The 25,932-nt window shown below is 43.9% G+C and overlaps 2 protein-coding genes across 3 annotated transcripts; one reads left to right on the forward strand and one right to left on the reverse strand.

Moving 5' to 3' along the window:
* Window positions 1–335: 335 nt before the first annotated feature.
* LOC145441762 (A disintegrin and metalloproteinase with thrombospondin motifs 18-like) lies at window positions 336–12,106 on the forward strand. Of its 2 annotated transcripts, XM_080319701.1 has the most exons (24): window positions 350–694; window positions 1,170–1,269; window positions 1,864–2,177; window positions 2,241–2,383; window positions 2,452–2,653; window positions 3,046–3,129; window positions 3,234–3,390; window positions 3,450–3,555; window positions 3,617–3,754; window positions 3,821–3,986; window positions 4,054–4,152; window positions 4,211–4,423; window positions 4,509–4,626; window positions 5,773–5,903; window positions 5,974–6,097; window positions 7,311–7,425; window positions 7,517–7,658; window positions 7,725–7,884; window positions 7,946–8,072; window positions 8,140–8,341; window positions 10,505–10,675; window positions 10,748–10,975; window positions 11,036–11,165; window positions 11,242–12,106. In XM_080319701.1, the coding sequence occupies exons 1-24, from the start codon at window positions 650–652 to the stop codon at window positions 11,361–11,363; spliced, it is 3,537 nt and encodes a 1,178-aa protein (XP_080175827.1). In that variant the 5' UTR covers window positions 350–649; the 3' UTR covers window positions 11,364–12,106. The 2 variants fall into 2 exon arrangements, with proteins under 2 accessions (XP_080175826.1, XP_080175827.1); XM_080319700.1 differs by having other exon boundaries at window positions 336–694; window positions 7,517–7,884.
* Window positions 12,107–12,518: 412 nt separating this feature from the next.
* LOC145441761 (A disintegrin and metalloproteinase with thrombospondin motifs 18-like) lies at window positions 12,519–23,984 on the reverse strand. Its single transcript, XM_080319699.1, has 23 exons — window positions 23,659–23,984; window positions 22,942–23,041; window positions 22,325–22,656; window positions 20,938–21,100; window positions 18,976–19,262; window positions 17,729–17,812; window positions 17,447–17,603; window positions 17,275–17,380; window positions 16,784–16,921; window positions 16,540–16,714; window positions 16,289–16,390; window positions 15,900–16,227; window positions 15,712–15,842; window positions 15,524–15,647; window positions 15,343–15,454; window positions 15,131–15,272; window positions 14,922–15,069; window positions 14,730–14,853; window positions 14,465–14,669; window positions 14,227–14,400; window positions 13,850–14,161; window positions 13,633–13,789; window positions 12,519–13,542 (listed from the first exon to the last, which is right to left on the reverse strand). The coding sequence occupies exons 1-23, from the start codon at window positions 23,716–23,718 to the stop codon at window positions 13,430–13,432; spliced, it is 3,774 nt and encodes a 1,257-aa protein (XP_080175825.1). The 5' UTR covers window positions 23,719–23,984; the 3' UTR covers window positions 12,519–13,429.
* Between the last annotated feature and the right edge of the window lie 1,948 nt (window positions 23,985–25,932).

Consider the following 25,932-nt stretch of genomic DNA (forward strand, 5'->3'; position numbering starts at 1 on the left):
GGTTGGAACCCTCAAAATAGTCGGTTCAACAGCTGTACGTAATTTTTTCGTTTTGCTGTACAATAAATCGTACATACACGCTCAGCTATAGATAAACGTAGTGTAAAAGCTTTAACTTTCACTGGGACGCTTTTAAATCAGAGGGGTCATTAAAGACAAATCATCCCTGCACTAGTCGATTCGATACAAACACGTGAACATCGTTGACGGTAGAAATGTATATGTGCGATCAATGCGCAGACCTCTCACATCTACTCTGTAAATAGGTCCTCAATCTCGACCGACGCTGATCCTAGCGATTCAAAATAGATCAAGGAATCACATAAATAGTTGAACAGGTCCTACAATCTACATGCCTATCGCACAAGCTGTATTGACTTATCCCCAGCTGAGATAGAGCACAGCATATACTGCCACACGGAGTGCATAAGAGCAATCTTTGTTGTGAAGGAAAAAATGTAACATTCCTATCTCACTGTGACTCCCTGAGATTTAGAGCCTTCCACGGGACACCATAAGGTCTGGGCGATGACACTGTTCAAAAGAGGACTTAGTTAATTGTAGAGGACAACATCGGAATTACAGGCGATTTTCAGAATTGAAGTGTCAAGTATATCTTGTGGATTATTGGTGTTTCATCGCGTGTATCATGAGCGGAGCTTTGAAATTGGAAATTTACATTGCATTCGTTTTGGTAAGTCCCGGCGGGGAGAGCTGTACTATGTCTGTGAGTTGCATAATCGATATGCATAAATGGTATCACACTTACTATGTAGGTATAATCGATGACTGAAGCTTTATGAAAATTTCATGACTATGTCTCGCACTTGAACGACCCACGACGCCACGTGGTCTGAATGGTGCATATATGAGTAATTTAAATCGATATTGACTTCTCATGCTTCAACACTGGGCAGTAAGTACCCACCTATTACATTGTCATGGGTCGTTTTGCTGAAGAGGTCCATCAGTCCGCATGTCGTTGCCGTTTCTCCTAACTACGCGTAAGTAATTGTAACTTTAACTCTGTGTAAAGGAAACGGTGGTATAAATTGCAATCAAAGCAGCGTTAATTAATGCCGACTCGTCGGACATGATCTGATCCCTAAAGACTCTTACTCTATCCGCTAATGCAGTATATTGCATGCAGATTATTTGTATATTTCCAGATTTCATTAATTTCAAACTTGGAATCGAAGTTGGTACAGCCGCAAGATGTGTATGATCCGAATATCGATCTTCACAATATATTATGCCCAAGACTCCGAGGTGGGTGTATACGAGTTTGCGTCTTACCGACATCCAATTATTGACAAGAAGATTAAGCGGACTGTTGGCATAAGTATCAAAAGGATGGGTAAATATTCGATGCCGGTTGTAAAGTATTAAAGAACATATGTCCGTGGCTACTGGTAACTAATGCTATTTCGACGGAGGTAGCGTGTTAAATATGTTCCCATTTACGAATGCGCGCTGCAAAGTGTCGGAGTCGCGAGTATTCGAGATGTAAAAGATGTAAACATTGCGAAGGGCCGCAGTATACTTGTTGAACAAGTTGAAGTTGGCCGATACTGCATCGTAGCAATACCCTCTTATCGCAATGGTATCTTAGGACCCAGATACAATTTATGGTTAGTTTACAATTAGTCAAAACATCCCGATAACTTCATATATGCAAATTGGACGACAAATACACAGCGGGAGAAAATCACCAGTGACCCTTCACGGATTTGACTTATTCATTGTGACGCCATTCATCTTCACTGTAGATCAAAATGCATATTCGCGACCTTTCTCCCCTTAACCAATTTCGATCCTGGCTATACCCCAATGCCACGCATCGATATATGTATTTTGTTTCAGACTACGAAGTTGTGATCCCTGAATTCTTGGACGAAGCAGGCAACAAACTGTATCTTCGTCATCATGCCGAAAAAACCTCAAGAGATCTGAAATATATCAGAATACCAACATCAGATTGGGACTTTTTGATCCATTTGCGAAAGTCCAATCACATTATTGACGCGACCAGGTTCGCCGTGAAACTGTATAAAAACGGAACTGAAGTCCGCGCTGCTGGTGTCGACGTATCGGAAATCGATGGCACGTGTCTTTACGAAGGCGTCATCAATTCGGACTCGGATAAAACCGCTGCAATCTCCGTCTGCAACGGATTGGTGATAGCCTAGATTCATGTGCTCTCGTAAACTATATGAGTAATGTATCCCGACACCTTTCAGAGAGCACTGCTTCGCGCAGACGATGATTATTTCGTGGAACCGGTCGAGGTTGGAGTTCGATCCAGTCAAGTCACATATGTATTCTACAGGAGAAGCGATATTATGCAAACAAACTCTTCGAATTGCGGTTCGAACACCAAAAGGTTCATCTTCGACCTATGTCGATGCGCGCCAACTGCAGTTTTATAATCAACTCTCCGAAATTACACAGAAATGTGGAAGTCAATTCCAATCCGACTTGGCGAGATCGATTACATATGCTATCAGGGCAAACACGACAAAAGCGGGCTATTGCTCCTAGCAACAATCGCATTATCGAGACGTTAGTGGTTGTGGATAGCGCGATGATTAAGAAGCACAAATCTCAACACCGTACGGACGTCGTCAGTTATGTACTGACAGTGATGAATATGGTATGAGAATATTATTTGCCGTTAAGTATACACTGTTTAGTGTTTAGTTTACTTTCAAGGATTCGATGCTACTTGTATATAGACGTAACACGCGGCGCCAATGCTATCCCGGTTTCCGAATTACACTTATCACAACGGGAGTAGTATGTGCAATTTTGATATCAATATATTCCGTCACCATATCGAATTAAAATTTATCGTTGGATTCCCGCCACGTTACGTTTGCTATGCAGAATACATTCCTAACGTTTGTTTGCTTCCTTGTATGTCGATCGCTGCACTAAAAATAGTTCGGTATGGGCAATTGGGCATACTAGAACTACCACTGCTACTATTGTAGGGCCTGACTTGGTATTTACTAAAAGTATCGTAACATTGTTGATGTCGTTTAGGTGAACACATTATTTCACGACGCAACTCTGGATACACATTTAGATATATCCATTATTGGATTGGTCCTATTGGAAGATGATGAGGTACGTGATTACTGATTACAACAAAATGCATTTATATGAGAGAATATAGCATATATACTATCATGGCCAAGGGGAAAATTTAACTGATGCCTGTCACTTTAAAGGAGTTTAATATCGGACACAACGCCACATCGTCACTAACAAATTTTTGCAAATGGCAATCGAAAAGGTCTTCAAACCTCTCCAAACGGCCAGATCATTCCATACTGTTAACTGGGAAAGACATTTGCATTGACAAGGACGGACCGTGCGACACAATGGGTATTTAAATGACGCGCTCCACGGTGCCATGCACTTCTTTAATTCCATTGATTTGTCAGGCTTGGCGAAGACTAATGGGATGTGCATATTTGATGAGTCGTGTTCGATCAGCGAAGACACCGGGCTTGGATTGGGATTTACCATCGCACACGAGATCGGACATAGGTAATGCCATCCTGCGAATCATAGCAGGACCTTATCCAGCTAGAGACCAATCATTATATAGTTTAGGTATCGCCCATGACGGAGAAGGAAATTCATGCACCAGAAGAGGCGGGTATGTCATGTCGCCAACGATTAACTCTTACAATGGCGTGTTTTCTTGGTCTTCATGTAGTCGGAAGTCGTTAAAAGATTTTTTGAAGTACGCGCATTTTTAGATACTCTCACGTAAACAAAGAGATTAACCATCTAATTATAATTAATCAAGAACCAATCAATCCCGATGCCTGTCAAATCTAGCGATCAATAGAACCGAATTTGAAGATCGGTGGGCAGACGAGCTACCGGGTCAGATCTACAATGCGGCCAAACAATGCGTTCTGCAATTTGATGTAAACTACACTGTGTGTCAATATATGTACAAAGGTAACAAGGCAGGTATCATACGCGTTGTTTGATATCTTGTACCAAATTTCAAATTATTCTGTTCAATATTCAAAGTCCTATATATGCAAAATGTTATGGTGCGCGGCGCCAGATGGAGCCTGTAAGACGAAGCACCTACCATCAAGCGAGGGATCGGAGTGTGGAGACGGCATGGTGAGGGAGGACTTGCTATTTCTTCTACTTGGTCTGTTTGTAATTCAACGGGGTTTAGTGGTGTCGCAGAGGAGAGTGCGTTACGTTCGGGTCCAGCGGTCCGCAACCAACGGACGGTGCTTGGTCTGCGTTCAGTCCGTGGACTAAATGCAGCAAAACGTGCGGGGTCGCAGTGAGAGAGAAACGACGCACGTGCGACAATCCTTCACCGCGTCACGGGGGGCGTCGCTGCGAAGGCGAAGATGTGCGCTATGAATTATGCAACACTATGGTAAATATTCCTACGTGTAGCGTAGGCTACTTCAAGTTTAAGTCAAAATCCGTGAAGAACCGATTACTCGCTTTGTATTCAAAAGGAATGCCCGTCACCGCACATGGATTTTCGGGCGGAACAATGCGCCGAATTCGATAAGAAACCATATCGTTATAAATATTTCAAGTGGATACCGGCAACTCAGAGATTCTGGAAAAGCGGTGGGTGAACAGCAGAGGTACTTCTAGTTTTTTGGAGTACTCAAATAGGATTCGTCTACATGCATTACTTATACAAAAGCTGTTATGATTTTAGACTATAGAACAGTTATTGAGTCAAAACTACTAACTTTTACAATTCGGAAATTGCATTACTTTTATGTGTTAAATTGTAGTAACACAACCCTGTATCACGGTTATGGAATATAGTTTGAAATATTGTGTGTATTTTCAGTGCCATAAATGTAATTTTGCATTAGCCGCTAATATACATCTTGCAATATCGAAAGTAGGCACCTGCTAAAATTATGCGACACTTTGACCAAATCTACTTTTTGAAATTACTGACTTGATTATTGGTCAGTCCTTTCATTTTCCATTTCCTCTTGAAATATTTGTTACATGACTTGGAAACTGCTACCTCTACTTGTATTTGAGTAGAGATTTACACATGGTTGTAATGACTCGAGTCCGACTCGAGTCACGATTTTCTGATGACTCGACTTGACTCGAGTCATTTTCTCAAAATACGAAAGTGACTCGACTCGACTCGAGTCAATCTGTGTATTGACTCGACTTGGACTCGATTCATTGCGCATGACTCGAGCCAAGTCATATGACTCGAGACACAGACGCCAAGACCGACATTTCATTGTAATTTCGAAGAATAGTAAAGTAACCAACCAACCAACCACAATATTGGGATTTCGTCTATTGGTACTGGTACTTGAAAATGCGACCAAAAACTGCTAGAAGGGAGGAAAATTAGTATATATTATTAATGCGAACCTTTCGATATCACCAAACAGAGTTTTAAAAATGGGTTTAACTAGACTTTGACTGTAAACTGAGTAGTCATCACAATGACTTGGACTCGAACTCGAGTCATGATACCATGACTCGGACTCGACCCTCTGCTCGCTGACTTGGACTCGGACTTGACTCGGTGGTGAATTGAAAATGACTCGACTTGACTCCAGTCAAAAGTATAAAAGTGAGATTGACTTGTGACTCGAAGCCTTGCGACTTATGGTTACAACCCTATATAGTATATACCGTAACATCGACTCATACATGACTAGTCTGGCCATCTCTGGTGCAAGCTCGCAAAATCGATTGCGCCAATCCCGTAATGCAACTCGCATACAGCTGCCGGGCCGTGTGAACTCATGTGTGAAGCGGAAGGTTTCGGATACTCCGTCGTTCTAGCGCCGCGGGTGATTGACGGGACGAGATGCGGAGAGCTCGATAACAACGTTTGCATCGCTGGAAAATGCGAGGTGAGTCAAAGTCACCCGTTTCCGTATCACGGCCGATCAATTCTGCTGCTGTTCCGTGGCGATATATCAGCGCGTCGGATGTGACTTTCGCTTACACTCGAACGCGACGGAAGACCGGTGCGGTGTTTGCAATGGCGATAACTCAACATGCCGTTTTGTGAATGGATCGTTCACGGAAGACATCCACGAAAGTGGTGAGCAAATATACGCGAAACAACAAACCCTTTGTACAGAGAGAACGGTGGATTTGGAGCTTCTTGCGATGCTGCGAGCGTCTGTGCGACACCAATAGCCTTAACCTTAGCCCCTGACTAACATCAACCCGGGGCCTACGATACTTACGCCCTAATATATGGCACATTACACTTGCAGGATATAAGAGGACGACGCTTACAAAACAGACATCACGACTGACTCAATGATTGCTTGCGATCTCACTTCCCGATACCAGACGCCTCGCCATACAAGTCTAATAACAACCCAATTAAGAGCCAAGTGACAGCGTATCGTAGGCCCCGATCAACTTTATTAGACCCAAATCTGAGTTTCAATAGCATCTCGCGACCTAAGTCCCACACATCATAATAATTACTTTTCAATATTAGTATGCCACGTCTTTCCTGACATGTATGACTAAAGAACGCGCATACAATAGTTGTACGCAACGCGGCTCTATGAAACATGTCTAGCGCGCGCGATTTCAAACTGGGTGCATCATTTTCCTCTATGGGGGTCTTATTTGTACTGCGTTTGTACTACTGTTTAATCAAATTGCTGCAAGTATGGGACTATTCGGTGCGGATCATTTGGACGACCGGACATATCAATAGCGGTTTTGACCAACAAGCAACGGTCCATTTTGGTCAAGTTTTTATCGCAGAAGATACCTTTAGCACCGCACTTTGCCCAGCCGTATGTTGGCCGAAAATGCATGCCTTAATGTGACCAAGCCGGAAGGGGTCGGCCTCGAAATTCCGGCGTATATCATATATCCACATCCACCCACTGTAGACCCCCACTAACATATTCCAACGGTCTCCGTGGCGTTTTGCAGAGAAACCAATGTCGGACAAATCTTGTCATTAATTAAAACCAAGTTACGTAATACAAAGGTCTGCAGTCGGCACATTTTCATGATCAAGTCATATTGCATAGTAACGGCTTTTTTGGCGTGTCCCGCTTATTTGCTATAGTACCAACACAGAGACCTCGGACATGGAAATATTCACAGGATAACGCGCCAGGCGCGACGATTTTTTTTGGGTACAAGAAATTCAACAAATATTACATGCATATTAAAAGATCGCTATGGTGCCGTCGCGACCCATACTTTACGAACCCCTGCTTGTAGCATGTAAGGGACTATCTCAATATGAATGCATATAAATATTATGCCATTCATTTCAGAGTATTACACCGTCACCAATATTCCGAAAGGTGCCAGTAACGTATTCGTGCGCGAAGAATACAATCGCGGACGGCTGGGTGCGTACATAGCTGCAAAACTGTCAACCACCGACCGGTGTGTATTTATATAGCATAACTTCTGGGCTATATATTCGAGACGCACTCTTGGAAAGGGTTTGAATGAACTGTTTGTTCTTTTCTTGAAGGTACTTTCTAAACGGCAATTGGAACTTAGACAGGAGTGATGAAATCTCAATTGCTGGCACTCTATGGAATTACAGAAGAACATATTCTGAGGTTGAGACACTTTTTGCAAAAGGCCCAACTCGTGAAAACATCACAATCGAGGTACCGACCAGTGACTGGTATATCTTACTAGGATACATGCGACGTAAAATGCATAATCTGTTGCAGGCACTTGTCTTGCATAAGAATCCGGGTATCTCGTACTCCTATTACATATCCGAACCCCCACTCAAACAAGCGTCTGTCTCGACTAAGGCTCCGGCAACTTCCAAGGTTGAATATTCCTGGCATCAATACCTTACCCCGTGCTCAAAATCGTGTGCTGGAGGTTTGAGTACGTTAACCATCCTTAATACAACCCTTTTAACGCGAAAAGTTATACCACCCAGGACTTCAACGTACCGCACTATTCTGCCAAACAGAATATGGAATAGATGCAGATAAGACGAGATGCTTGACTAAGCCTAAACCAGAGCCTAGAAGCCTATCCTGCAATACACATCCTTGTCAAGCCCAGTATGTCTGAATGTATTTCTATTCGGAGAATGGGGTCAGTCGGTTTCACAAACGATTCTGGTTAAAGGTGGCTGGTGGGGAATTGGTCTGAATGTGATGTCACCTGTGGAACAGGATTCAAGCAGAGATCAGTCAGTTGCGCTCAAGAGCGAGTAGGGGGATTCACCGCCTTGGTCGACACGCGCTGCGCTGGTGAACCACGTCCAGTAAGAAAAGAAGCTTGCAACCAGTCAATATGCACGTATTGGAAGAGCGGGAGGTGGTCTCAGGTAGCCAACACCAACATTCGCATTGATACATTTAACTTCGAATGAAATAAACTTATCATGGAATCGCGGATCGATAGCTGGATCACGACAACATATCGTAAAGTTGAACCACTAGTGCAGCGGTTCTCGACCGGGGGTCCGCGGACCCCTAGGGGTCCACGAAGCAATTTCAGGGGGTCTGCGAGACCTCTAATTTTTTTAAATTGTTGATAACCTAATTTTTATTTTTATTTTTTTTATTTGAGAAAGCATGAGGCAGTTTCGCACCACAACTGCTGAAACCTCATGACTAATATCATAATAATAACCGTCTGTTATGGACTATCGTAGTGTGGAAACTCATATTCATTGCAAATTTTCCAATAACCTGCTGATACAAACATAGTATATTGCTGTTTAGAGACGTTTTGTTGGGGTTTGTGGAAAAACTAAAAATATGGAGATAGTATTACGTCAATCAGGGTGACTTCGTAATGCCTGCGAAATCTTCTCCATTTGAAGTTGTCAGTCTCATCAAATTAGTGAACACAGTCGTTTGAAATAAAAATTTCCAAAGTATTTCCATAATTTTTCCCAATGCAAGAAACAGCTTCTTGGAGGAACATAACTTTAATATACAATTGAATAGTATATTCATAATGAAATGAACCCGAATATTTTCGGCTGACACTCGTCATAAATCGGACAATGATATACCGGCTCTTAAAGCTCGGCTATCAGATTTGGCGCATTCTTATTGAGGATGCTCTATCGACAAAGCTGATTTTTTTATGAACAAGGAGTGTTTCGTTGCTATCAAAGCATTACGCTCTAACCCTGAAATTCATATCATCAGTATATTGGTATGCAGCCGTGTCTTGTTAATGTCCATGTTCATGGTCGAAAATGTTTGCTCGTAAATAGGCCTATATATGTAAACCCCAACAGTACAAGTTTCATGACAGTCTTTCTCTGGTTGGAAAACGTGGACCCATTTTTTGGAGCATAAAATTTGTCTCTACTTTTAGATTTGGATTTCACTTTGACGGTAGAAACTCTCTGCGAGCCGAATCCGGCCCGCGGTCCGTATGTTGCCCGTCCCTGCGCTAGATGCTGGACGTGATATGTCCAGTAAATATCTGTTTCTTCATTTTGGTGCCGTAAATGTCGCGATCACACCAAAAGTATCGTCGGAAGTGTTCTGCGTTAATATTGCATTAGCTTCCATCTATCTTTGCGGAAATGGTTTTCGGCACTCCTCGTTCATATCAAAACGAAGACGCAGATTTTCAAGACACGACCACGTACTTCAAGAAATACAGCAGCAAAATTAGCTTTGAAATAATAAAAGTCCACCAATTTCTACTTAAATGTCATAAATAGTATGATGTTATCTTCAAGAAAAATCATTATTTTGCTGTTTATCACAAGCCTGCAGTTCATATTTGCACAAGACAGATGAAGGTTGAACCATAATAGAGCTAAAATTGAACTAAAACTTGAGGGGGTCCGCGAGGGTCCGTGACGGTCAAAAGGGGTCCGCGAAGCCAAAAAGGTTGAGAACCACTGCACTAGTGTGTAAATAGCATCTTTATAGGTCATAATTCGCTTGTATAGTATAGGTGAAAATGTGGAGCCTTCAACGATGTTCTACGACAAACAAAATTTCCGAAGATATCTCCTCTGTGGTAGGGGTTCTTTAAAAAGGGTCAAGGGGAGGAGTTGAGAACCCTTATGGCGAATATGCCAGTGGCAATGTTCGATCTAATTATTCACGAGTCTGCGCAAGCACACCAACTTACTGCGCGGTCCCTTGGACAGCAGTCCTTGATGGTGTACTTTGTTGTGCGCGGTACAGAATTTTTGTGTGCGCGCGCAGCTTAGAGGAAATATTGGTCAGAGGTAATATGTGATACATTTAGGTCTAAGAAGCCAACCTGCTAGCTTTGCTCATAACGGCTTTAGTCACAGTCATCTTTTATACACCGATTAATCCATTTCTTTGCCATTCAATTCAATTACAACCGTGCTATAATTTTGAATCAATGTGCAAAGCATAATAGAGACTACATGAACGTAATGAGATTGAGTATGCTTTCAAAATAAAAATATAATAGTCAAACGATCAAATATGTACTATAAAACGCATACAGTCATCTCGTCCGAATCCGACTGTTTTTTCAGTGTTCCACGTCATGTGGAAAAGGCTACCGCACTAGAGATGTGTTTTGTACCCAAGGAACTATTTCAATATCGGACGCCGAATGCAAAGACACTAAACCACGTTCGAGAAAAGGGTGCCGCGTAGCTAAATGCCCGAAGATATACCAATGGCTCATACCGACATGGAGTGAAGTACGTCTAAGTTTGTCTCGATAGATAAATTAATGTATTACCAAATATCAATATCATTCTTTCGGGTTGAAGTGCTCCGTCACTTGTGGATCTGGTGTTCAACGAAGAAGAATAAGGTGCGGTAGGAAACTGAGAACAGGTAGTTACAAAGCAGTAAAAAAGAAACGGTGTCGTCACGTGACAAAACCAGAACTGAAGAAGCGCCGTAAATGCACCCGATCCGCTTGCAAGGTACTATCGTTACAGCTTGCCGCGGGAAATAGTACGAAATCTGAATGGATCGCAAGTAATTGGAGCAAGGTGCATTGTTTAGTTCGGATTTAAGCTGCGTGTACAATTTCCACATATGCTTCTTTACAGTGTTCGGCTACTTGCGGTATCGGAAAGATGACTCGAACGGTCAGGTGTGCTGGGTCCGAGAGACAAGAATGCTCTGACGAAAATAAGCCTGCCGTAATACAAGAGTGTGAAACGCGGCCTTGTCAAGGAGGTGCGGGGATTAGTGATTCTGTTCCGGCTGAATATATTCCACTCTTTCATCGCAATTCGCAATTGTATATCTACAGAATGTAACGACTTGTTCGACTGGTGTGAGCTGGTGGTCGTTCATAAAGCGTGTTACCACTCCTACTTCGGAAGTAAATGCTGCAAGTCTTGTTATCACACGCCAGAAACAACAGAAGAATGAACTATTCAATCTGCGTTTACGTCAGCATTGGGACGTATATCTGCGTCCATGATTGAAGCGATATGAGTCCCGATTCGTGTCGCGCGTATCTGATCTTCGTCGTATATCGTGAATGAGTGGGATTTTGTCTGTGCCGCTCAGCACAGTGTATATGTGTCCCTTACCGCGTGTTGCGTCCGCGTTGGTCGCTTTGTCCAAGTGATTTGATCGAACATGTGAACGGGTAGCCGTGTAAACACTTGACAATGTCTGCGCTTCTATTAATAAAAATATATGGACTCTTGCCAAGACGGTAGCCTGATATAAACATAGCAGGGGTCGCCGATTTGTCTCGACAAATTCGTTGTGTATTCGAATGATGCGACGCCTTCGCCCTTCCCCTTCATTTCCACGAAGTGCACCAACGGTCAGATGGGATATCTAGTTGTGACTTGGGATATTGCGGTTACGGATATCAAAGACTGCGAACAAAACCAACAAATATACTTTAGATAACAAAATCGGATGTTCGCGAGGATATAGTAAATATTTGCATGCAAACTTATGCATGCTTTGTTCTCTCTTTGCGCAACACATCAAACTGTCTGCACGGGTCTTCGAGGAAGACCACCGGTCAGATTCTGTTATTCAGGTTTCTTGTTTCGTATGTAGCCCTTTATTCGTACTTCGCGTTGTGAACCATGAGGTGGCATTATCCAGTAATATATTCAAGTTGCAAAGTGTGATCGCTGTGCAGAAAACAATGTTACTTTAATTAACAAGATTTACCATCACCAGGTCTTGAATTGCAGGTTTGTGAACTCGACAAACTACACTATCACACCTAGAAAAATATTTTGATTAAACGTAGCCGCAAATGTCAGTTTAATGGCCTTTGATGGTCCGCGGAGTAATTACATACCGGTGTTTGCGCAAACTCACTTATCACCAGTGTGTTTGACGCATGGCCTGCAATAACTTTTGCGGGATTATAGAAGACTCAAGTGGCACAACATAGGAAAGTAATATCGCTTGACCACATCAGACTCACGTGATTTACCACAATTTGTACTATAGTGGCTTATGTACCATATGGTGTCTGAAGTGGCTACATATCAGCCGGGTATCATTCTGAAGACGCTATGATATATATAGATAACTTCACCACATCTCATATAACTCATTTTGATGATTTTATTGAAAAATACTAAAACTTGGCGGTATTAAAAATCATACTGCAGCATAAATAACATAAAATAGGAGAAAATATCAATAACATTAAATAAACGAGTCACAGTGCTGGTAACGTTGTAGAGTCAGTGCAGACAACGGATGCACCGACTGGTATATTCTTTAAAAGCGTAAGAAATATCTGGCATATTAGAAATTCGAGGCACACGAGCGCAGTGAATATAGCATCGCTTCTCAATACAACACAAACGAAATGGCACTTCAACATTCAGTGACGCTCTCGCTCAGCAAGAACGTCCAGTTATTTGATCTTCGTAATGTTATCCTTGTTGTTCATTTTTCATGGAGTTCTGACTAGGATGATCACTAACACCGGGCGTATTATACCCTCATTTCATCTTACCACGCCCTTACTTTGGTTCTAAGCTTTGCAAGACACTGGCTTGGGCAGCCGAGATAGACCTAATCATACAGGTATTACAGAGCAGGACATTACATCCGTAAAGTGTCGTTAGTATCAAAACCACAGTACTCGATTTACCCGTTCACAGCATAGTTTGGAAAAAGGTACGCGGCAAATCTCCTGCACTATTTGAAGATAGGTACAGAACTTAATAAATTTTCACCAATTTAAAATAAATATGTGAGCCGCGAAGGCAAGCAGTGTTATATGAACAGCCGTAACCGCTGTATTTACGAGCGGTACGTAAACCATGCCACCAGGGCTATGGAACTGATAGGCGCTTCTATCGTGCGAGTGATATCAATCTACATCCATCTGTATTGGCTTCATACTGGTTTCGGATTGCTTTCTTCGACAAACCGAGGACCTTCAGACATTCACCAACGATGCGCGAAAGGGCATTCTCAAGCATTCGGACTCGAAGGCGTCTCCTTCACCGGCCTTGGCAAGATTTGCAACATTGCGCTCCGAAGAACTTGTGCGAGCACTGGTTGTGCTGCGGCACCAAACCGCACCATTTGTACTTATCCACGCACGGGGCATCGTCTGTAGAGAGTAAATACGATACGTGACCGATCGGAAAAGCGCACACACAGTAACGCGACTGTGCAAACAACGGCATTGTAAAAGACTTACCATTGTCGGGATTTATTGGGCATTCGTTGGTATTACACGACCGCTCCGATCCTGGCTTCGCCATTCCGCTGCACAGTTGCGGAGACCTGGAGATTTTTCCGCCGACCATGCATCGTACGAATCTGCTTTGCTGGCCGCCTCCGCAAGTAGCCGTACACTGCAGGAAAAAATATGTTTTTGGTTTCGTGCCAGTGGTGAATACCACCTTGAATTTTACCTCAGTCCAAGGGGCTGTAATCCACCTAGGCGCAGTCGTAGACGGTCTATTACGGCTTGATTTCAAATGGTGGTGACGCGTGATATGTCGCGATGGTGCGGAGGTTGTAGTCGTAACGGGTTCTGTGGTTGTTGTAGTTGTGGTTGTAGTTGTAGAGCACCGCCTGAGGTGACAGCTTTTGGTGAGAGATATCTTCGGCTTGGGCGTACGCCTGCACTTTCTGGGGTTTACGGATTTGTAGCGGCCGTAAACGTTTTTGAAAGTACATCTTAATTGCCGTGATTGCGTGCCCTCTCCGCATTTACTGGAGCACTAAAGAGACGATGATAACATTTAAGTACATAAAAACGATCCGATTAGTTTAATTATACCCTTACCCGACTCCAAGATGTAATGAACCACTGGAACCGTTTAGGACAGTACGCTACTACGCACGATTTCCGCGCGTGTGGTTTCGAGTCAACTCCGCAAACACTGTCGTCTTCTCTACGCAGCCCGCTTCTGCATGCAACAACCCGAGTGCGGTATCCACGACCACAAGATCGGGAACACTGAAACCGTAAATACTTGGCATAAACACACGATTTATATTAAACAGGTGTGATAGTAACTAACCTGTGACCATTGCGTGGTTCGCCATCTTGCTGGACATTCGTCCTTCGCGCATATTTGGCTGCGACGCGGTTTATGGCTTAAATCGCACTGGTTGGGCGAAACGTATTCTTCTCCCGACGCTGTTATCCTACGGCAAGTCACACGTCTCGTTTGTAAACCGCCGCCGCAAGTCCGACTGCATTTACTCCAATCTTCCATATGCCACCTGGCATCAAACGAAAGTTATATAATGCTTGTTGATTAACGCGTGTTACTAATAACTTACTTCGCAGGGCACGGTCCTGGGTTACAAGGAACAGCTGATGTTTCCGGTTTAGGTTCAGCGCATGACTCGTCATCCACAACACGCCCTTGGTCTTCTACGCACACATATTCAATGCGTCGGAGACCTTCATCATAATTTCGAAGTTAATATCACAGAAATTGAGGGCATATAATTACGCATGAAAACCATTACCTCCTGCGCAAGATTTCGAGCATTCTGATTTCTTTGCTTTCCAGCTATAGGTGTGCGGTGGCTCTGTAGTTTCGTAAGGCAGTGCGTTGTTGAGTTCGTGCGTCGCGTACGAATATGAAATCCCGGGATTCTCTCTAACTATCAAAGCCTGTAAAATAAAACCTACATTCAGCAATCAATATTTCCGCGAGATCAAAGTATTTCGTTACCTCTATTACAATATCCTCAGTCAAGGGACCATCGGACTGCAATATTTCGCTACGTAATGCCTGACGTTTGTACTCCCATTTCGCGCCAGCGAAGTTCACGTCTCCGTACAAGTTGACGCGCCAGTTCCCGTTCAGATAGTATCTGATGAATCGAAAGTATAGCCATGCGTTAGCAATGAGTTTAACCGGTACAAATTCCATCAACAAATTACCTAGTCGGACTTGACGCGCTCCTTACTGCTATGTACGTGTGCGTGCAGCATTCCTCTTCCCACACTTTAACAGCGGTTGCACCTGCCGGGATCCGTGTGACTTTGTAGTAGCCTTGAAAGGGAAGGATTAAGTTATTACTCTGCCTTTACCCGTCTGTGTAATCTGCAATTTCGTACTCACCACTGTCTTCCACCGTGTCTCTAAATGCCCCGTTAACAAATTGACACGTCGAATTATCTCCGTTGCAAACTCCACAAGCATCGACTGACGCGTTCGAGTTCAGTACATTGTCGCACCCGACACGCTAAACAGCAAATTTGAAATGTTAAGAACTTGTCACAAATTTGACGCAGCAACACTTTACTCACAACGCACTGCCCCGCGATGCAAACGTCGTTCGATTCCCCGTCGCAAGACGTCCCGTCAACTACCTGCGCGGCAAGACGGTCGAAAAACGCGTACCCTTCCGCCTCGCAGAGCAATTCGCATCTGTTCAAGTCTAAACAGAGAAACCCTGTTAATAACAAAGACTTGATATGATGATTCCTTCTCTTACCATATTTCCAGTATTTCTTGTACGGAACCCAGCTGAAATACTGTTTTCTGTATGGTTTTCCGTTGAACTCAGCGCATTGTTGAGCTCTGAAATCGACTGCAGACGCGGGGCATGCTTGCGTGCCGCACAGCTCGTAAACGGTATCGTCTCCATCACAATATCTGCCACCGTATCTCGGCGATGGACTGTTACACTGCCGCTTTCGCTGTCTCACGCCACCGCCGCATGTTCTAGTACAAGCCGACCACGAATCAAAATCGGACCAGCCTCCGTTTACCGCGGTCGGCCCGGATGAGCTTCGTGACACACATTCTCCCCGTCTACACCACTGCGAATTGAAATAAAGAGTATGAGACATTCAAATTTTGCGTGTTTCGATAAAGTCGTACCATATTTCTGCCGCATTCAGTCCCTTCTGCGGCCGGCATAAATTTGGTTTCGCAGACACCGTTGCTTCGTTGACACCACAACGCTTTACATACTGTATGCCGCTGCAAAATTCAACACACAATTCAACGCTGTTGTACGTGAAGAGCTTCTTGAACGTACAGAACTTCACTATACAGTTGAATAATATATTCATATTGACATGTCAATATATTATGCTATTATACTGGAAAGTAAAATATGCGTAACTTACTTGACGCCCCATGTGTCTGAAAAAACACACGTCGACACCTTTGCCGAATTGCATTACGCATTGCTCCCGCGCGCTGTATAACTCTCCAGGTAGTTTCTCTCTATTTACGGGGCTGCCGGCGGACAAAGCGGCTGGCGACTGATTGCCGTCATCCAAACAACTAGAATGCGCAGATCTAAAGCAAGATTACAGCTGTTAAATTCATGCTCATACGCTCTTACCTATAGGCGTGTGACTCCCTTACCTTAAAAATTGCTGCATCGCCTTGCGACTGCATGAGGACCAGGTGAATACTCCGTTGTGGGTGTTGAGCGTCGGGGACATGAGATGCCCGTCCCTTTTACTGCATAAGTTCCCTTGGCTATCATGGCTCATTCCGAAGCTGTGAGAGCAACGCGTATTGACTCAATGATGAAATAAAGCCGGTTGTAACATATTAGGCGGCATAGGCGCCAACCATCTCAGAGGAGGTGTTTATTTTCTCGCTCCGATACCATTCTATGGTACACCTTTTGGTTCTTATTTACACATTTCCTCTGTTAAATCCATAACAAAGCAATATTTACACTTTAAAACGCTCTTTTCAAAATCACATAAATTGTAGCGAAGATCAAAACCGCGCACGAGAACGGCTTTCGACACATTTGGCATCTAAAATCAAAGGCCGGTTGCCGAGCGCACAATCGCAAATACGCGAGACTTGTTTTCATTATCACAAAAGATCGGGGCATCTACCTGTGTCCGGTTTCATGGGCGACTGTGAAAGCCAACCCGAGGCCCATATCTTCGTTAATCGTGCAGCTGTCGGATTTACTACACATGCCGCCGATTTGCGCCAAACCTGAAATCACAGAATCAATGCATTTAAAAACACTGCCATTGATCACGTCACCAGGTTGTTCATTACCGAGAGTGTCACAGGGTCTGTTTTGGTTGATGCAGATATCAATTCCCGTTAATAAAATAGAATGGTCCGGTTTCCGCCCGGTCGAAGTGTTCGATTTAGATTGCCAATGACAGAAGTTTGACAATGACTTGTCCGCGCGGTGCGAAAGCCTAAGCTCCTGCAAATGAATAATAAGCTGGAAACTGACATGCTGTATACTACAATTCAACCTCTATTAAATCACCATCACTTTCACGACGGTATCACTATTACGTCATAATTTACAATGAGCGAATTCAGTACCTTGTCGTCTTCAAGCAGCTTAATCCCGATTAGAGAAATCTCAACATCGCTATCCAAAGTTCCATCTTTAAATAGACTTGTCACCTGCAATAAATTGTACGCGTTAAGACGAAATACCCGGGCCGGCTATGCCGACTGATACTTGTCAGTATTCAATGCGGGCCGATCGCAAAGTCGCTCAAAATTCGTGAAATACCGCAGTAGGCGGTCTCGTATCAGCAGGATAAATACCATACCATCAACACGACCTATTAGTGATGAATAGTACAAGTCCACTAAGGCAGAATGCGGAATGTTTCCGTGATGAATCCAAATATTCAAAGACAGCGTGATACACAACCGCATTCCTATCCCTAAAGAGGAGGGCCGATATTGTCTTTAAGCGACAGCCCGGTATTTTCGCTGGAATGCTAGAATGCTAGAATTGAAAACTCCTTCATTGTGTCGCGGAATCAGGAAACCATGTTTGTGATGGGATCATTATGCGACTTGTACACGCCCCGTGGGTCGTTTTGGATGTGATGCAGGAGACATGACCGCCCGTATTCCTTTTCCGAGTGTTCTATTTTAAGACTCAGTGTGAATGGACATGGATGCCATAAGCCTATTGAGAAGTTCTGTAACGATGCGATATTTAGGAGCTGTTTTCTCCGATTTTCTATTGCTTGCCTGTTACGAGCCTCGGACTATACACAGGTACGGTAGCGTAATTGTTAGAGTTGTATTCATTCAATAAAATTAGAAGCGTCGAGCAGGCGCCTTTTGCAATCCCCGCTGTGACTTTGGCATCCAACAGATGCATGAGTCAGCGGCGCGGGGTGGCGTGGACGCGTAATTGCTTTGCGAGACTTTGCCCGCTCCGAGCACGCAGCCACTCACTCAGCCTATGGTAAATTGCGATTGACGGTACCGGGAGTAGTTGTTGAAATAATATCAATTCAGCATTCAGAGTAATTTTCACGGGGACTTAAACCGGAGCATTTGCGCCGTAATGGTGTTTGAAATTTGTCCGTCCGCATACACGTAGGACCGTAGGTTGTCAGTAACGAAGAACTTCTACTTCAGTCGATCTTCCACTATTGCTTACTCGGGTGAATATAATATTCGACTTCTTTTACTTATACTAAACAGTTTACGAGATGATATTGATAGCGGTGGGGCGCTGTACCGAGTCGATATCAATAAATTTGACGCATGCTGAATAAGATTCTGCCTTGTCCTAAAGCAGAATAAATCATGAAACTGACCATGTTCATAACGGTGAGAATATAAGTGGTGACGTCGACTCTGTCTCTCTCGTGGTTCCTGACCAATTGGCTGTCGGCAACCACCAGAGTTTCCACAATCCTTTTCCGCCTGCCACCCGGCCCGTCGGCAGCGGACCTCTTTGATCTGTGCGTCTCGGAGTTTGCGACGTCCAGCCCCGCGCTCTTTTCATACTCGTGTTCGACTTGATCGCGCGATTTGAGCACAATAGCGCCGTCCGACAAGTGCCGAATTTGGGCGTCGAGATCAGACGATATCGCCGTTGGATCTGCAATTAGAGGATGGGAAATGATTGCCTACAGGTCAGATAATCCGTGCCGGGATCAAAGAAACCGGGCTTGCTCCGGTGGCTACATAAAGCGCTCGGGCTAACCGCAAATTTAATGGCGCCGCGATCAAGGCGATGATGTACTCGGCGGCATGTCGCTACTGTATACGAGACATTTCTGATAGATACGCCTGGATATATAATAAGGATGATGATGGTTAATGAATCTCAAAATTCAGGCAATTTACCAAATGTCGCTACGGTCCACGCGATTCCCACACTATCAGCTCTACAAGTGGGTGCGCGGGTGGACAGTTCGTGTATATATAGGTGTGAAATGATTGCGTGAATTCCAAATTGAGTTCAACGATTTTTTAGCTAATTGCTAACCGATTGCACGCCGTCCATTACTTTATCATAAATCACACGGCAATGTGTGACGGGATCAGATTGGCCAAACACGAGCTCCTATAATCTTGTCGCGTGAGTCATATTTCAAACAATCATCAGGGGCGTAAAGTGCCGAATTCAAATCGGGTTGTGTTTGTACTATTTAATGGTAATCCGCATTGACCATGCTCGAAGGGCCGAGATTTACAGCATTTGTCTGCACTGTCTTATCACACGTACAACACCAAAGAGAGCGACTTTCCCGTTCAACCCACTATGCCGAAGAAGTAGGGCTTTAGGTTAGAGTGCAGTTGATTATGAGAATCTATTCGATATCCATAGTAGCCACCCATTTTCCCACAGTCGCATATAGTAAGCACCGTACTATTGATCCGAGATAATATTGTATTTACAAATAATCACATATATGACCGACCGCGGTCGGAATGGTAGCGGTGTTTACGCTACCACGCCGTATTTATGAATCAGAACTTGTGTGGATATCCCAAACATGATCGATATCAGTTCACATGCCATGCAAATCTCGTTCAAGTGCCTTAGGGTGCTGCGTTACCTTTCCCATGGCTTATATTGATTCAAAACATGGTGGTATATTTGATTTACCCACGCGTTTGCAAACTATAGCTGTCGCTAAAGAAAGATCCGGTTTATCTTAGAGGCACTTCCTCTAAAACCACTACAGAACGGTGTTGTGTCTACTCAAAACTGAATAAGCCGCGACACCACAGTAGTTACCCGGGCGAAGGTCGCGAACATGTCTTATTATCCTGTTGACAAACTACGAACCGCAGTATAGCGCGCTGTTGCAAGTCACAACACGGCCAAAAAGCGAGGTGTTAGGTTTTCGGACTACCTGCATCATCTGTCATTGGTTGCATTGTTCTGCGGTGTATCGTGGTAAACTACACTACCCGTGAGACTATCCCCGTTCAACTGAGACTGTGTGCATCATTCCTAATGACAGGTGACGTGTCGACTGTATCGTAATAATGACGACGAAAATAGATTGAATAGAATATCGCGCTGAAATCAAACCCTCGGTAAATGAAGCGCTGTCGAATTTAGAACAAACGGAGCAATGTCGGCGTCTTTGATCATCCTGTATCTTACATATCACAGCCTGTCGTTTATATCCGTTTACGGGCTGAGCTAAACCAAAGAGCCAACTAATAATATCACACTATGGTCAATCGCTACAAATTCCACTACTCTACAATGCGGTTTATCGGTTGCTGCATAAGCTAGTAACTTATTTTCAACTCACGTCTTTTCTGCTTGCCGCAATAATGTAATTTTCGTTTGCCGTTTCCCAGATGCTTCCTTTTGTATACAATATGTGGTCTTTGCGGTTCGGGAAAATCGTGGTTCAAATCGTCCGAAATTGGCTCGATGATGAAATCATCATCCCCAGTTCTCAACAATCCAGACTAAAAAAAATGCACATACTGTAAGATTTGGCATGAGTGCTAATATGTGGTAGGCATAGCTTGTCCACACCCCCATTACCTTGAGACATCTATTCTCGGACATACAAGCGCGAATTATAGCATATTCTTATTGAAATACGGTAAAAAGTACCCGTACGTTTCATATTTACTCTGTGCACTGTGTAGTCTCAGGTGTTTCACCGACTCCACCATCTTCGTAAATGATAATGATAGACGTACAAACGCCGGGGAAAGAACAAGGCTTACGTTTAGTTTGTTTATTCGAGAAAGCATCACAAATTTCAATATCGTCCTTCTCTCCCATGGGAAGAATGCGCGATTGCTTATTATTGCGATTAACGGCTATTCCCACTTGAAGTCACGTACATTCAGGCTTTGTTAGTGAAATACATCCTACGACAATGGGTGGTCCTGCGCAGGTGCATCGGAATTACGACGCTTCAGAGCTCAGTGCCAAAGATATAAATCCACTGTCCGCATGTGTGATGTCATAGAATACGGTATCCTGATGAAATCAGATCTATGATACCGATACGCTCTAAACTTAGCTACCGTTCAGGTTCGACATAGAGTTCTTGCGATGATCTCACCGCCAGACAAGCAGTCTATTGTGACCGAATCATTGCCATAATCTTAAAACCGCTGTTGCCTAATAACAGGATTCTTTTGTGTCTCGCATTGTGTTATGTTTATCCTGTCAGACGGAGTCATCAGTCACCCGAAAAATGACGGCGCTCCGCCCGCGGTTTTGGAACTACATCGCCGACAAACAACCACAAACAGCGGTCTCGTACTTTGGGTAATAGTCTCTGAGTGTAAAACCCACTCGTGCACGACGTTGATACATTCCGCGAAAGATGTAAACTGAAAAAGCTTATTGAAATATGATGGTGTTTGGGGTGCCGATTCAGAGAATGTATCGGTGTGACAAGCCTTACTCATTCGCTAAATTGGAGCCTGGGGTAGTCATCGGTAAGCGTGTAACATATAGGCCTGACAAGCACACGAACAAAGCATTTCCAGTTTCCGAATAACCTCTTGCCCGCAATTAGATCAGATTACGAGCGGGAGAAATCGCAAAAATCTCTACCTCCGATGCATTTTCTTCGAGTGATTCATATTTCGTTAAAAAATAGTTTTCAAGCTACCCGCATGTTTGCAATTTAGATTACATAATGTTACGCATTTGATAGCATTACTCACCAGGCCACCACTGCACAGGCTGACTCCGGCCGTTCTGTTTTCGTGTGAAACCATACGCGCTTCGTAGTGACAATCCAGTCCGATCGTGCGTTCGGGTATCTCCTCAATTTCTCCAGTTTCGGTGCTACGCCGTACCCGTTGCACGGAAAAGCTGGGTGATATCAACGAACTGGGGTCTCCCAGGAACAGGCGAAAGTCTTGACCGTGTGCTTTGAGTCCTAGTAACAGATTTGGCGGCCCGTCCGCACTGCGGCGAGCACGTTTGTGGGTCAATGAGTGAGAAACGTGAGCCCCGTTGAGATCCAAAATTTCCGGAATGGTGATATCGAAATCTAAAATATGTTAATGCGGTATGTTAGGTTACGTGTAACTCATATACCTGACGTCACTATAACTACGAATTATCTAGACTTTATATTGTGCGATAATCCTCATTCAGCGTCATAGCGCGCGAAAAGCTAACGCTTTACGTGTTGTATAAACCAGACAACGTACAACAACGACATATTGTAGTAACAGGAATGATAATTTTGTCGATCTTTCGAAACGACTTCCCGCAAAGCGTAATCCATCGAAAGCGCTCAATTTTACAGATAATTCAACCGCATTATTCCCACCTTCTAAGTGACCGTGTGTTGTACTCCGGACCAGCCGATGCAAGGTGTGGTGAGACTCGGTGTAATGCGATTTGGAACCAGCCAAAGCGCGACCTTCAATCTGAAATTAAATGAAACAGCCTTTACTTCCGGATAATTAACACTTCCATTACCTACGCTGCGTAAATTACAGCTTTTCTCAACCGGGATAGTCTGCTGTGGTACAGCGCGAATCACGTTTGGACAGAGTGCCCATCCGATTAATCTCAAGAGGATATCATTTCAGCTGTAATTGCGGTTTGGATGTGGCGGCCCGGTTATGATTACCGTACTTTCAAGTCGTGCACCTGCGGTTTCTGGACGCACAATGGAAGCAGTGTGCGCCGTTTCGATCGGACAAACACAGGCTCTCGGGACAATTTCATATTTCGCGGCTTTAAATACACAATCAATATCCGTCTACTATTAGCAGCCAGAGCCACGCCGGCGTAGTACTACGTTACCAATAAATAGCGGCAGCCGAGCGAACGAAAATACACGGGATTCACTCTCGATGCTGTCTGGCCCGAAGCGTAAAAAGTAGAAAGTAGACGATGCGTCTGGCATTACGAAGCTGCTATTTTTAAAATCTGACCGTATCGATGCACTGCATCGATTTGAATATTTCGAATGCGTGATTAGCAGGACATATAGGTCAAATTCAATACCGCGGTAACAACTACAAAGCCGATTACTTACCAAACTAAATTGTAACAGCACCATAATAAATACGATCCCCGATCGCCAAGAGTTTTGCATGATGTAATAATATTCCTTGCGCTTTCCGGATAAACACGATACGTTATTCCGGCGTGACGCGCTGCAAAGTTCCGATCATATGCAGAGTCTGTTCCCGCAGTATGAATCGCGACTAAGGCTACTTCAGGTACTTATAAATATACACTGAGAAATAGATCATTATTAAATGCGTTTCCGATGAATAGCGTACGTTTCTAATTGGGCACGCCTCATCACTGAAGGATCCAAATGTATTCCCAGGGATTCATCCGCGATGCTGGCGCAACCACTGTGCGCGAATGAATGTGGCGAACAGTGGATAGGGGCTTATATTTGGACAAAGATATAGACGCTGACACTCTTCCGCAAAACTTTTTTGAGAGAATAGCTAGCGCGGTGGCGCGGAACGTGGTGAGTAAAACGTAGCCAAGGCCGAAATCAGAGGGACTTCACCACTCGCCGATAAATTGAGCCGCCATGTCATGGTTTGTAATTATAATTAATCGCTACGAATTAACTAAAATGCATCACGTCCAATCGTATGTTTGTGCTCGTATTTGGCAGTTATAGTCCCACATACGGTACGGTACGGTCCCTGTTATTTTTGCGCTTCATCAGCAAGGGTAATGATACAAAGGGACCGAGCTGGCGCTGATAGAGCGATGTGGCGTGAATGTTGCCGCGATGCTGAGCATGCTACGCCGACCGAACTGTCGTATATTTCCCGACCCAGGTATAGACTGACATAATCACCATGTATGAAGATATAAATTACCTCTGCGAGCAGCTAAGTGAATTCGTACCAATCAACATGCGTTGATCGAATCGACCCCTAGTCAAAATCAAACTGATAAATACGTTACTGCTCTCTGCTCTACAAATTTACGCATCACCGCGAGATTAGAATATAAGTCTGGCCAATAATAACTTCAGTTGATTAGGTGGTTTTTCATGTGGTTACGACAGGGGGAATTCAAGGGACCTATATACTTTATCCAAGTCCTGTGAACTGCCACTGACTGATGGATTCATAATTGAAAATGCGTAATAGCCTTATACACTCGTCTTATATAGGATCATCATCGTAATCCTGCTTCATATATATTCGGTAAAATAAATCATTCAACTCGGTCTAATGAGGCAAAAGTTAGGAATAGCCAAGCCATACGTGGGGAAGGCGAAACGTTGGTAAATCCACTCCTCGCACACTATAACTGGTTTCAAAAGCTCGTCTTCCTAATTCATTGGGCTCCCAGACGTTTAAGTACCACAGTACGCGATGAATGAGTGCTTCAGCATTTGAGCCGATGCCCTCGGTGTTAGTAAGTTGAACGTAATCTCGGCTCTGGGAAACTATCTCAAATTCACTGCCCCTGGCATCCGGTGCGGAACTGTAAATCGAAATGGATAACGTCGCTTCTGCTAGTTTTATGAAAGGACTCAACATTGTTTATTTTTGTCTGAATAGGAAATCTATGATACTCCTTTAGTGGTGTCTTGTCGTGTACCTGCTCTCGCGGTGAGTTCCAAAGTCAACAGTGCGAGGTCTCGCAATCTTCCATAAGAGAAAATGAATTGGCTTGTTTGTCGGGCAAATACCTGACCGCGAAGGCCACAATAGCCCGTAAGCTATGCGCTTGATAATGTGGCAAATTACAACCTAACCATGGCTCAAGTCGAATCGAATTCAATCGACTAACAACACAATAGTAGCGGTATGTACAATTGTACATGTGCATGTGCACTGTGCAGATTGTGCACAGTGCAGTGTGAACCCCAGCGGAATATACAACTAGTATTCAATCAATACAATTATCGAATTTCCCACGAGAGCCGTAGCCTTATCAAGCGCTCTCGTCTGAAAAACTATTCACACAAGTTCCAGCAACCGATAATAACCCACAGCGAACAAATCGCGCCATATCCTCTACAAGCATAATTTCATTCCGACGCCACGGGGTCCGCTTGAAAAGATACTGAACAGCGGAATAAATACATATCTTCGCCTTAATGTGACAAGCACCGTACCACAAAACCTTTTGATGTTTTCCACTCAGCCATAGCTACGTAAATGTAAGCTCCGTACACTCAGTCTAAACTAATATTGTTCGTGCGTAAAGCAACGGAAAATACACCAATTGAAAACGGCACTTAATATTGCTTTATCGAACACAGTTGACTATGGCGAACTTAGATGCTACGGAACACCGCACTGCCTAGAATATGGACCCCTGA

The sequence above is a fragment of the Botryllus schlosseri genome, chromosome 6 (genome assembly GCF_051294905.1).
Source record: "Botryllus schlosseri isolate E-star chromosome 6, Bs_hap1, whole genome shotgun sequence".
Lineage (NCBI taxonomy): Eukaryota > Metazoa > Chordata > Ascidiacea > Stolidobranchia > Styelidae > Botryllus > Botryllus schlosseri.